Source organism: Pseudophryne corroboree, chromosome 5 (genome assembly GCF_028390025.1).
Source record: "Pseudophryne corroboree isolate aPseCor3 chromosome 5, aPseCor3.hap2, whole genome shotgun sequence".
Classification (NCBI taxonomy): Eukaryota; Metazoa; Chordata; class Amphibia; order Anura; family Myobatrachidae; genus Pseudophryne; species Pseudophryne corroboree.
This window is the reverse complement of record NC_086448.1, coordinates 259,139,528-259,152,517: the sequence shown is the minus strand read 5'-3', so window position 1 is coordinate 259,152,517 and position 12,990 is coordinate 259,139,528. Positions and strand designations below refer to the sequence as shown.

Sequence of the window (12,990 nt, the reverse complement as noted above, 5' to 3'; positions counted from 1 at the left end):
TAACTACAGGGACAATATGTGGCTGCAATGGCACTGGAGGCCCCACAGGGGGGGTAAGACGTGTCACAAGTGTACTCAGCATACTTGAGAATGCTGCCCAAGGTGGGTCCTGATTGGCCACAGGTGCTGCAGGTTGACTGGGTGTGTGGCACTCAGCGCCTGAACCAGCAGCTAAAACTTCCCCCTCAGGTAAATCTGTGGTGCCAGTACTGCAATATGCAGAAGCGTCTGTGGATTTCCCGCCCTGTGTGGCAGACATTATAATGAATGTAAGAAAAAAAGCAATTGTTTCCCCAGCACACTGAATGGATAACAGTAACCAGATATAAATCCCACATGATAATAGAATTCAGAGATCTTCGTTACACATATTTGCGCAAATGTGTGGTTAAGCTTCTATAGCTTCGGCTTCCTAAATACTAATTTATTAACACTATAGTTTTTTACACTGGTATGTCACGCTGTGCTTTCTGGCTCATTCTGGTGTTTTGGGGTGCCACACCCTGCACCTAGATATAGCGCTAGGGACCCCAAATATACAGAGAGGCCTTGATGCGGCTTTGGGGCTTAACCACACATTTGCGCAAATATGTGTAACGAAGATCTCTGAATTCTATTATCATGTGGGATTTATATCTGGTTACTGTTATCCATTCAGTGTGCTGGGGAAACAATTGCTTTTTTTCTTGCTCAGAAATACCCCTCCCTTTCGAGCACCTGAATGATATCACTAAGCTAATTGAGCATTTACCAATCTATATGTATGTTGTGAGAGGCAGAGAGGTTTCTGCATTAGGAGGAGGTGCAGGCCCTGACATGCCACATGGAGCATTATGGGGTTGCTCCAAGGTAAGTAGCTCTTAGCTTAGACATATTTTAGTAAGGAGCCATTATCATGTGACTCCTTGCTGGTTAATATTAGACCCAGATTGGGGTAATGGAGGTGTGAGGTGTGGTGCCTCTGGACTGGCTGAGCTGGATGGCTTTAGTGTGGCATACCTTTACATTCTATTAACACTTTTCACTTATTAATTTTCTAACACTATCTCTCTATTTTAATTACATTTCATGTTTGTATCACCCCTTCTATAGCTTCGGCTTCCTAAATACTAATTTATTAACACTATAGTTTTTTACACTGGTATGTCACGCTGTGCTTTCTGGCTCATTCTGGTGTTTTGGGGTGCCACACCCTGCACCTAGATATAGCGCTAGGGACCCCAAATATACAGAGAGGCCTTGATGCGGCTTTGGGGAATAATCACACATTTGCGCAAATATGTGTAACGAAGATCTCTGAATTCTATTATCATGTGGGATTTATATCTGGTTACTGTTATCCATTCAGTGTGCTGGGGAAACAATTGCTTTTTTTCTTGCTCAGAAATACCCCTCCCTTTCGAGCACCTGAATGATATCACTAAGCTAATTGAGCATTTACCAATCTATATGTATGTTGTGAGAGGCAGAGAGGTTTCTGCATTAGGAGGAGGTGCAGGCCCTGACATGCCACATGGAGCATTATGGGGTTGCTCCAAGGTAAGTAGCTCTTAGCTTAGACATATTTTAGTAAGGAGCCATTATCATGTGACTCCTTGCTGGTTAATATTAGACCCAGATTGGGGTAATGGAGGTGTGAGGTGTGGTGCCTCTGGACTGGCTGAGCTGGATGGCTTTAGTGTGGCATACCTTTACATTCTATTAACACTTTTCACTTATTAATTTTCTAACACTATTTCTCTATTTTAATTACATTTCATGTTTGTATCACGCCATCTATAGCTTCGGCTTCCTAAATACTAATTTATTAACACTATAGTTTTTTACACTGGTATGTCACGCTGTGCTTTCTGGCTCATTCTGGTGTTTTGGGGTGCCACACCCTGCACCTAGATATAGCGCTAGGGACCCCAAATATACAGAGAGGCCTTGATGCGGCTTTGGGGCTTAACCACACATTTGCGCAAATATGTGTAACGAAGATCTCTGAATTCTATTATCATGTGGGATTTATATCTGGTTACTGTTATCCATTCAGTGTGCTGGGGAAACAATTGCTTTTTTTCTTGCTCAGAAATACCCCTCCCTTTCGAGCACCTGAATGATATCACTAAGCTAATTGAGCATTTACCAATCTATATGTATGTTGTGAGAGGCAGAGAGGTTTCTGCATTAGGAGGAGGTGCAGGCCCTGACATGCCACATGGAGCATTATGGGGTTGCTCCAAGGTAAGTAGCTCTTAGCTTAGACATATTTTAGTAAGGAGCCATTATCATGTGACTCCTTGCTGGTTAATATTAGACCCAGATTGGGGTAATGGAGGTGTGAGGTGTGGTGCCTCTGGACTGGCTGAGCTGGATGGCTTTAGTGTGGCATACCTTTACATTCTATTAACACTTTTCACTTATTAATTTTCCAACACTATTTCTCTATTTTAATTACATTTCATGTTTGTATCACCCCTTCTATAGCTTCGGCTTCCTAAATACTAATTTATTAACACTATAGTTTTTTACACTGGTATGTCACGCTGTGCTTTCTGGCTCATTCTGGTGTTTTGGGGTGCCACACCCTGCACCTAGATATAGCGCTAGGGACCCCAAATATACAGAGAGGCCTTGATGCGGCTTTGGGGCTTAACCACACATTTGCGCAAATATGTGTAACGAAGATCTCTGAATTCTATTATCATGTGGGATTTATATCTGGTTACTGTTATCCATTCAGTGTGCTGGGGAAACAATTGCTTTTTTTCTTGCTCAGAAATACCCCTCCCTTTCGAGCACCTGAATGATATCACTAAGCTAATTGAGCATTTACCAATCTATATGTATGTTGTGAGAGGCAGAGAGGTTTCTGCATTAGGAGGAGGTGCAGGCCCTGACATGCCACATGGAGCATTATGGGGTTGCTCCAAGGTAAGTAGCTCTTAGCTTAGACATATTTTAGTAAGGAGCCATTATCATGTGACTCCTTGCTGGTTAATATTAGACCCAGATTGGGGTAATGGAGGTGTGAGGTGTGGTGCCTCTGGACTGGCTGAGCTGGATGGCTTTAGTGTGGCATACCTTTACATTCTATTAACACTTTTCACTTATTAATTTTCTAACACTATTTCTCTATTTTAATTACATTTCATGTTTGTATCACCCCTTCTATAGCTTCGGCTTCCTAAATACTAATTTATTAACACTATAGTTTTTTACACTGGTATGTCACGCTGTGCTTTCTGGCTCATTCTGGTGTTTTGGGGTGCCACACCCTGCACCTAGATATAGCGCTAGGGACCCCAAATATACAGAGAGGCCTTGATGCGGCTTTGGGGCTTAACCACACATTTGCGCAAATATGTGTAACGAAGATCTCTGAATTCTATTATCATGTGGGATTTATATCTGGTTACTGTTATCCATTCAGTGTGCTGGGGAAACAATTGCTTTTTTTCTTGCTCAGAAATACCCCTCCCTTTCGAGCACCTGAATGATATCACTAAGCTAATTGAGCATTTACCAATCTATATGTATGTTGTGAGAGGCAGAGAGGTTTCTGCATTAGGAGGAGGTGCAGGCCCTGACATGCCACATGGAGCATTATGGGGTTGCTCCAAGGTAAGTAGCTCTTAGCTTAGACATATTTTAGTAAGGAGCCATTATCATGTGACTCCTTGCTGGTTAATATTAGACCCAGATTGGGGTAATGGAGGTGTGAGGTGTGGTGCCTCTGGACTGGCTGAGCTGGATGGCTTTAGTGTGGCATACCTTTACATTCTATTAACACTTTTCACTTATTAATTTTCTAACACTATTTCTCTATTTTAATTACATTTCATGTTTGTATCACCCCTTCTATAGCTTCGGCTTCCTAAATACTAATTTATTAACACTATAGTTTTTTACACTGGTATGTCACGCTGTGCTTTCTGGCTCATTCTGGTGTTTTGGGGTGCCACACCCTGCACCTAGATATAGCGCTAGGGACCCCAAATATACAGAGAGGCCTTGATGCGGCTTTGGGGCTTAACCACACATTTGCGCAAATATGTGTAACGAAGATCTCTGAATTCTATTATCATGTGGGATTTATATCTGGTTACTGTTATCCATTCAGTGTGCTGGGGAAACAATTGCTTTTTTTCTTGCTCAGAAATACCCCTCCCTTTCGAGCACCTGAATGATATCACTAAGCTAATTGAGCATTTACCAATCTATATGTATTATAATGAATGTAGCCTTAGGGCGTAACAGTACAATAAAGCCAGACAAATACAATACCTGCAAAAAAAACCTATGTTATGTGACAGTAAACACAGGACACAAAACAGAGGATTTAAGTGGTATGAGGCAACTGAAACACACAGTAAAAATACCAAATTGTGTATTCTGTTTAACACTATATATACATATATGGGACTCTGATGTACCTAGCCCTTCAGGGTACAGAATATAGTGATAGCAATATGTGATACAGGATGAATGGAATCCCACACAACAGCTACAGGCACACTCAGTCACATGTACAATGCAGAAGTTATTACATATAAACAATAAAGCTGCACTGGACTAGTAATTTACATATAAATATGTATGAGTATAGATATAACAATGCACAGTAGATACTGGATGTATATCACAGAATACTTGTACTAAATATTCAGATAGCAGTACACTTGTTCTTAACTAACACTGTCTAAAATGACATGTAGAATACTTAAGTGTCTGTAAATGCACAGCGCTGATAAGACAGGCGGCATTACAGAGGAGACAGAGCCCTGCAGTCCCGGAGATCAGCCCAGCTAGTAGAGAAGATGGCGCCAAAATCTCTGTCAGGGAGTGATAGAGAGTGAAATGCAGCTCCAGGGCGGGAACACCAGCAGTAGATGGCACCCGGAGCTGTGGGATGGGCTACAGGTCAGCGCCTTATCCCCTATGCTTGTCCTCACCACCGGGTACTGTGGAGCCTATATCAAACGGATTTTAGTAAATCCGACCTGTGCTCCATTGCCTGGTGGATATAGTGGGGTCCCTGTGCAGTACAGTGTACACGCCAGCGGCGCAATCCGTCTCCTGGGACCGCGATTAACCGGCGGGTCCCACCTGGGCGACCCTCTTACCTCCTCCCTGATGTGCAGCCACACGATCCGGGAGAGCGTCAGCGGTGGTGTGCCTGATGACCGGTGCGCCTCCGTTGCAAGTACCCAGGAACCCGGCCGCGGGATTATGCAGTGTTGCTGGGGAGGAGATGGAGCCGCAGCACAGAATGTCAGACTGACATAAACAGTGCTGCGGCCCTTGAAGTCTTTTTAAAAAGTTATTTTTAGGGCTGCCTAGCACAGCCCCACCTGTTAGTGACCTGCAATGCAGGCATCAACTTACAAACTGAGCTCCAGTGCCAGGAGGCGGGGTTATAGAGGAGGCGGTGCAATGCATACTGGGAACAGTTAAAGCTTTAGCCTGTTGGTGCCTCGGATCAAGATCCAACTCTACACCCAATGTATTCCCTGTGGAATCCCAGTGTACCCCGCTGCAGAAAAAGGCTATATCAGGCCAATATGCAATTTTGTACCATGTACATAAGCCCCTTTCATCATGTCCAAAAAATGACTCTTTGGACTCAATTGTTCTTCAAGGGAGAAATTCAGTTTGCTAAAACTTTAAAAATATTGTTGCAAATCACGTACTTACAATTTAAGCCTAATTGAAATATAGTTACGCTTTGCTAAACAAAAAAGATGTATAATGACACTATCATCATCAACAACATATTTATTTTATACTAATGGCAAAAAGTGCCAGGCACCCTATGAAGGAGTATTAAAAAATAAATTATTACTGACTAATGTATCTTAAATTAATATTCTGTCCATATTTGTTTAATTATCAAAAAAATGTTTACAAATTAAAATAGTTTGTAGTTGATATATTAAAAAAAAAACCTTTCAAGTAACAAGGTTCTAAAGTTTTGCAACATTTGGAAGATGCACAGTATTTTCTACTTTCTCTGGTTTGTTACTGTAACCTGTAACTAATGTTTAGTGACAGAACAATTTACGCACCAGAGCCTTACTGGGATATGGTTCCTGTAAATATTCATACAGTATTTTCTACTGCTGAGGACTAATGAAAATACCAAGGAGGGAGATAGATTCAGCTCATGTTGTCAAGACACTGGAGGGATTTTTTAAGGGCTGCTGTGTAAGATACAAAGTATAATCATTTGCATCTGTATGCCATGGTTACTAATGACTTCACCTTACTTTACCTTACCTGAAATCATAATGTAAAATATATATAGTACAGATGCTAAGGGAAATGTGTCATCCTGTACCAGTAATAAATTACACCATATTAATACGTACAATATAGAAATACTTTTTTTTAGTCCAAGGCGATTGTAAAAACATTGAACACAGGATAGTTCCTCTCCCCAAAAAGAAAAAGTGGCCTCAGTATGTCAAGCTTGTGCATCACTTTTATTTCAGTTTGAGGCTAGTGAAATGCGAACACATTATGGGGTATATGCAATTGCGGTCGAATTCCCGAAAATGTCGAAAAACGGGACATTTTCGCCAAAAAAAAAAAAATCGACAATGCAATTCAGTACTTTCCGTCAAAAAAAGGGATTTTCCAAATTCGACTTTTTGAAATTCGACATTTGTCAAATTCGACATTTCTGCAATGGTACAAATGCGGCAATTCACCAACAGTATATTCAATTGAAGTTTGGAAATTCGACAACAGTGCTTTTAGACAGTAAATTCGTCATTTTCAATCCGCCACACTTTGGTGGCGGAATCTAATAAAAAAATTTTAAAACATGTTTTTTTTTGTGTTTTTTTTTTTGGTAATAGCAAATCTATTTATATTAGAAGGGATTAGGTACTTGGTTTGTCTATTTTGGAGGCACAAGTATTATTTATATATTTTAAAAAATATATATATATATATTTTTAAATGGAATGGTAAAAATCCGAAAAAAAAATTGCGTGGGGTCCCCCCTCCTAAGCATAACCAGCCTCGGGCTCTTCGAGCCGGTCCTGGTTCTAAAAATCCGGGGGGAAAAATGACAGGGGATCCCCCGTATTTTTAAAACCAGCACCGGGCTCTGCGCCTGGTGCTGGTGCAAAAAATACGGGGGACAAAAAGAGTAGGGGTCCCCCGTATTTTTTACACCAGCATCGGGCTCCACTAGCTGGACAGATAATGCCACAGCCGGGGGTCACTTTTATACAGCGCCCTGCGGCCGTGGCATTAAATATCCAACTAGTCACCCCTGGCCGGGGTACCCTGGGGGAGTGGGGACCCCTTCAATCAAGGGGTCCCCCCCAGCCACCCAAGTGCCAGGGGTGAAGCCCGAGGCTGTCCCCCCCATCCAAGGGCTGCGGATGGGGGGCTGATAGCCTTGTGAAAATTGAAAGAATATTGTTTTTTCCAGTAGTACTACAAGTCCCAGCAAGCCTCTCCCGCAAGCTGGTACTTGGAGAGCCACAAGTACCAGCATGCGGGAGAAAAACGGGCCCGCTGGTACCTGTAGTTCTACTGGAAAAAAAATACCCAAATAAAAACAGGACACGCACACCGTGATAGTAAAACTTTATTTCACACATGTCGACACACACATACTTACCTATGTTCACAGAAAGGTCTCTTTCTGTGAAGTCACGGGGGGGGGGGTCTCTGCATTCGGGGAAAGGGGTCCCATGTGTAAACATGGGACCCCTTTCAGTCCGCCTGGTTCGGGTGTTCGTTTTTTTTTTTTTTTGCCAAGTACGTGGATTATAATCTGGACACTGGATTGAGGTGAGTATAATTTTATTCACAGGTACACATGGATTCTACTTGGACAAGTGGACAGAGGTCGGCGTGTGAACATAGGTAAGTATGTGTGTGTCGACATGTGTGAAATAAAGATTTACTATCACGGTGTGCGTGTCCTGTTTTTATTTGGGTATTTTATTTCCAGTAGAACTACAGGTACCAGCGGGCCCGTTTTTCTCTCGCATGCTGGTACTTGTGGTTCTCCAAGTACCAGCTTGCAGGGGAGGCTTGCTGGGACTTGTAGTATTACTGGAAAAAACAATATTCTTTCAATTTTCTCAAGGCTATCAGCCCCCCATCCGCAGCCCTTGGATGGGGGGGGACAGCCTCGGGCTTCACCCCTGGCCCTTGGGTGGCTGGGGGGGACCCCTTGATTGAAGGTGTCCCCACTCCCCCAGGGGTGACTAGTTGGATATTTAATGCCACGGCCGCAGGGCGCTGTACAAAAGTGACCTCCGGCTGTGGCATTATCTGTCCAGCTAGTGGAGCCCGATGCTGGTGTAAAAAATACGGGGGACCCCTACTCTTTTTGTCCCCCGTATTTTTTGCACCAGCACCAGGCGCAGAGCCCGGTGCTGGTTTTAAAAATACGGGGGATCCCCTGTCATTTTCCCCCCCGGATTTTTAGAACCTGGACCGGCTCGAAGAGCCCGAGGCTGATTATGCTTTGGAGGGGGGACCCCACGCAATTTTTTTCCGGGTTTTTTACCGTTTTTTTAAAAATCGGACCAATATCCGGCAAATCGGCCGTTTTTCGACAGCGGGACTGTCGAATCCGTTTTTTATTGAATATGTTGAATTCCGGCACCCACTTGCCGAAATTCAACGGTCGAATTGTGTCGAATTAAAAAACGGACGAAAAATTGCTGCGATTCGCCACTAATTGCATATACCCCAAAGACTCCACGGTTTCAGTAGCTCGATTTAAAGAAGCAATGATATTAAATAAATCATCAGGTTTATTTTGTATTCAAAATGATTGAGCCTCTAACTCCAGCAGCTAAAGCCACTGAAGACATGGTGGCTTTGAAAAGCAATGCATTGCAAATGTACCCCTTATAGTTGTCCACCTACTGACATGTATAAGGTTCTAATGCTTCTTTGCAAATGTCTGGAGACATTCCGTGTACAATAAATTAGTGGTTTACACAACTTACATATTTTATTATTCACTGTTTCACTAATAAAGAATTATAGCATTTTACAGTAAAAAAATATCACACCACTAAATTCAAATTACAGCCACAATAAATATTCTAAATCTGTGTTGTGTAATGTTTTACTAGATTTCAAATAAATATTGAAATATAGAAAAACATTACACAACACAAAAAGTGATTGCAGTACTATAATCACGTATATTCAGCTGATAATTCGCTCTTTAGTTACCTCCGACTGCATTACAGCGGGATGTGATTTCCCATAGGACAAGTGCCATAGAATACACATCTGTTTGCTTAAATGATTCCATGTTCTCCAAATTAATTCTTGATTCTAGCACCTCAGGGGCCATATATCTGGCAGTTCCAACCTGAAGATAATAACATGGATAAAGTCAAGATCATAACCTATGAACAATGAATAATGAGAAGTCTAATGCATGAAATATTTCTACCAAGAATAATTGCCCTAAAGATGTCAAATCTAGGCCATATTGTCTTCCTGTAGAACAAGCTTTCTGAAGATACGAGCAGCACTGTGCATGGTGTTATGGTGGAAATGCCTGAGTAATGGAGGAGAGATTAAGGACCTACACGTGACAGACTAAGCAGACCCAAACACACTAAGAAGATTTACTAAGAGTGACAATTATTTTTCAGTGTAAAGAGAAATTAAGATAACAGTGTTTAAAATTGTGTGTTCTATAAAAAAATAACATTTGAATGGAGCAGTGACGTACAGTGAGGTAAATGGCTGTGGAGGCACTGGCTAGTACCAGAGACAGATTTACACACACTATGTGAGCTCAAGGGTACATGTGGGCATTATACACAGGTGCAGCAGTATATACTGCTGGAATTTTGGTGAGCTTTGTTCAGATGTGCAGAATAGATAGGCACTGCCTCACTCACCTGTCATACTTTTTTACTCCAGAGTTTTGACTATAAAAATGATTAGAATAATACAAAGAAGATATTTCAAATACAGTCTTTATATTTTTTAGATCATTTATATAGTCAAAACTCTGCAGTAAACTGGAGTATGGCAGAAAAGGCTCTGCCTCACCTCACTGCACGTCACTGGGATGGAGTCCTTCAATGTTCTTTGCTTTAATTGTATTTTGAATGCTCCTCCTGCATCAGTGAATCACTGGAGAGAAATGCAGAGGACAGCTGTGCATGAAATGCCATGGTCCACACATCAACAGCAGTGCTCCTAATAAGTATGTAGGAAGCCATCCCTGTTACTCCGCTGAAGGGACCTCAATAGTCCTCTGTTCTTCACATGATGATCTCAGGGAGCAAAGCACAATGCAGTCCGTGGGGATCATCCTCTTCCCTATTATCTGGCCAACATCTACCCACTCAGGGCAAATACATTACCAACAGTCTGCATTACTTCTCTGTTTCCTGTAATTATGGATATTAAAAGACAAGGACTGATCTCGCAAGGGCAGAGACAGATGGCCTCAGCATGAAGGTACGTACCTTCTTTAGAGGAGCTGTACAAAGCAATGTTACATTGTTGATTTCTCCCTTTCAATAATGAAGCAATGATGTTGATACTACAATAATCAGTACTCTGTACAAAGCTGCTAAATATTGTAGCTTTCTAGTGTAAACTTATGAACAGCATTTAGTTAGGGCACTTTGTGTGACAGTTTGCAATATCTCAGCTAAAAATGGAGGAAAAAGTATATATACTGTAGTTCATGTTGGAAAAAAATACAACTCATGGAGGAAAAGGCTGATGCATGATTTCTGCAACCTCCATGTACTAAGGGAGTGCAATCACAAATTAAACATAGACGTATGAAAGTCGATGATAATAATTGATGCATCTTTAATCTGAAAGTATCTATTCTATACACTAGATGTAAGGTTGCACTCATGTTAAGATGTGAATACTGCATAATATAAGATGTGGAAATGCAAGTGTACAGATGCATCATTGCTCATGCGTAAACAGTGTAGTGAATTGGTGATGCTTTTTACTTAAAAGCTATGTAGAATTTACAGAGGTATGTATTGCTGAAAGCAGTTTTTATTGCTACCTTATTTACACCTTTTTTCCTTACTGTAATAAAATATTCATACAACCTATGAATCCTTATGGCATTTCCAACCTACCTGCCCACTGTTAGCTAGATCATCCACTGAGAGAGTTGGGTCCAGCCAGAGAGACAACCCAAAGTCACACAAACAGCAGGTGAGGTCATTTTTAACAAGTATATTTGAACTCTTCAAGTCTCGGTGAACAATCGGCGTCTTTGGTCTTCCGCATGGTGTGTGGTCACTGTGCAAGTGGGCGACACCACGAGACAAAGAGCCACCAAGCTGTAGGAGATCTTCCCAAGTAATGATGTGCCTTGTTAGGTAATCCTGCAAATTGCCTTTAGGTTGGTAAGCAGTGATTAGCCAGTATTGTTTCCCAACATCTGTCTTCCTCTCTTCGGCAGTCAAGAACTGCAAAACATTCTCATGTTTTAGATTTATGTCAGAAAATATCTCTTTCTCCATTTTCCAGGAGGCATATTCTTCATAAGGGAAAATCTTAACAGCTACGGTCTCAAACTGGTCTGAAGTGTTCTGTTTGAGCTTGGCCTTGTACACTTCAGCAAATCGACCCTTCCCAACCAGGGTGTCTAGTTCAATGGGAAGAAGCTCTGTGTTGTGATTTAAGTTGTTGGCACAAGTTGAGCTTATATCTGAGCGGTCATCGTCTATCATAATGGCACAGGCATCGCTGCATTCCATATTTGGGTGTCTCATGCATTTTGGATTATTTTCCCACCTCTTCTTAGTCTTTTTCTTACCGTGGATACGGTAACAGTAAAAAATGAAAATGACTACAATTGCAACTGCAACTGGAGGAAGAAGACTTGACAGTGCAACAAAGGTTGTGTCTGGCCATCCAGAACTTTGTTGTTCTAGGGGGAAAAAAAGCAAACAGATTTCTGATTTAAGATTCAACAGATACAGCAAGCAATACTTCTTAACAATATAAGAATATATGAATTTGTGCTGAGAGGTAACCATAGTAATAACAAAGGTTAAATAACTTATTAAACATTTATAATTGACATCCAAGTCCTTCTCCACAACTAGCAGAACTTAGAAGTCCCATTCCCCTCTAGCTTCTGGACTTTTTTTCCAACATTGACAGCTGGAATATTTTAAACTGAAACTGCACGTTCACATTTACTGTATGCCTTTTTTTTCTTGCTTAGAAATACCCCTCCCTTTCAAGCACCTGAATGATATCACTAAGCTAATTGAGCATCTGCCACTATATATGTCTGTATGAGTTTATGAAGAACTGACTCATGTTTGGGGAACCTATTCTCCTGTAAGCCAGAGGGAAGAAGCCAACAAGCGCAGCCCCGCAATTTTGATATTTTGTGTCATTAACTAACGATTACAGTACATTGTTGATGGAAAAATCCCATAAAACATTAATATATAATTAGGATTTTATTGCACTACTTTTCTACAAAAGGTGGGTGAATATTCTTTACTGTGCACAGGAATAAATTAGCATTATATACTTTTCTTGTTTAAATATACCTGAACATAGGCTCCTTAAGCACACACGGGTTTATACCATTTAATCCAGGTGCTTTATCAAGGTATGTCTTTTTAAGTCACAAATATACTGAGTTCTGAGTATGACCAACAATATTGACTAGTGTGCATGGTGTGAATATTGCAGCACAGCAAAGTTAAATAGATAAAGCCTGATTTCTCTTTATCTACTCCAATCAGTTTTGCTACAGTATTTCATCTTTTGCTCAATGCAGTCACTTTTTAGAGTTTTGCTATTTATATATTTTAAAAATCTTTAGCAATGTCACTTTTAGCTTCTGTCTCTGCTACAGTGGCATGACTTCTCATGTATAATTTGTTTGCAACGGTCTCTCTGTAGTGGCGACTTTAAAGACCTTTCAAAATAAACTTCTAGGAAATTCTAGGCAACAAATACCCAACAGTGTCCAGTTTTGTTCTTTTCTATAAA

The 12,990-nt window shown here is 41.1% G+C and overlaps 1 protein-coding gene across 1 annotated transcript in view; it reads right to left on the bottom strand.

The window, feature by feature from the left end:
* The window catches only part of TGFBR2 (transforming growth factor beta receptor 2), a 123,772-nt gene that overhangs the window by 14,122 nt on the left and 96,660 nt on the right, over positions 1–12,990 (bottom strand). The window contains exons 10-11 of the mRNA XM_063922279.1: positions 11,106–11,905; positions 9,205–9,346 (exon numbers count right to left, since the gene is read on the bottom strand). Of these exons, the coding sequence (XP_063778349.1) occupies positions 9,205–9,346; positions 11,106–11,905 (942 nt within the window). The remainder of the gene's footprint in view (positions 1–9,204; positions 9,347–11,105; positions 11,906–12,990) is intronic.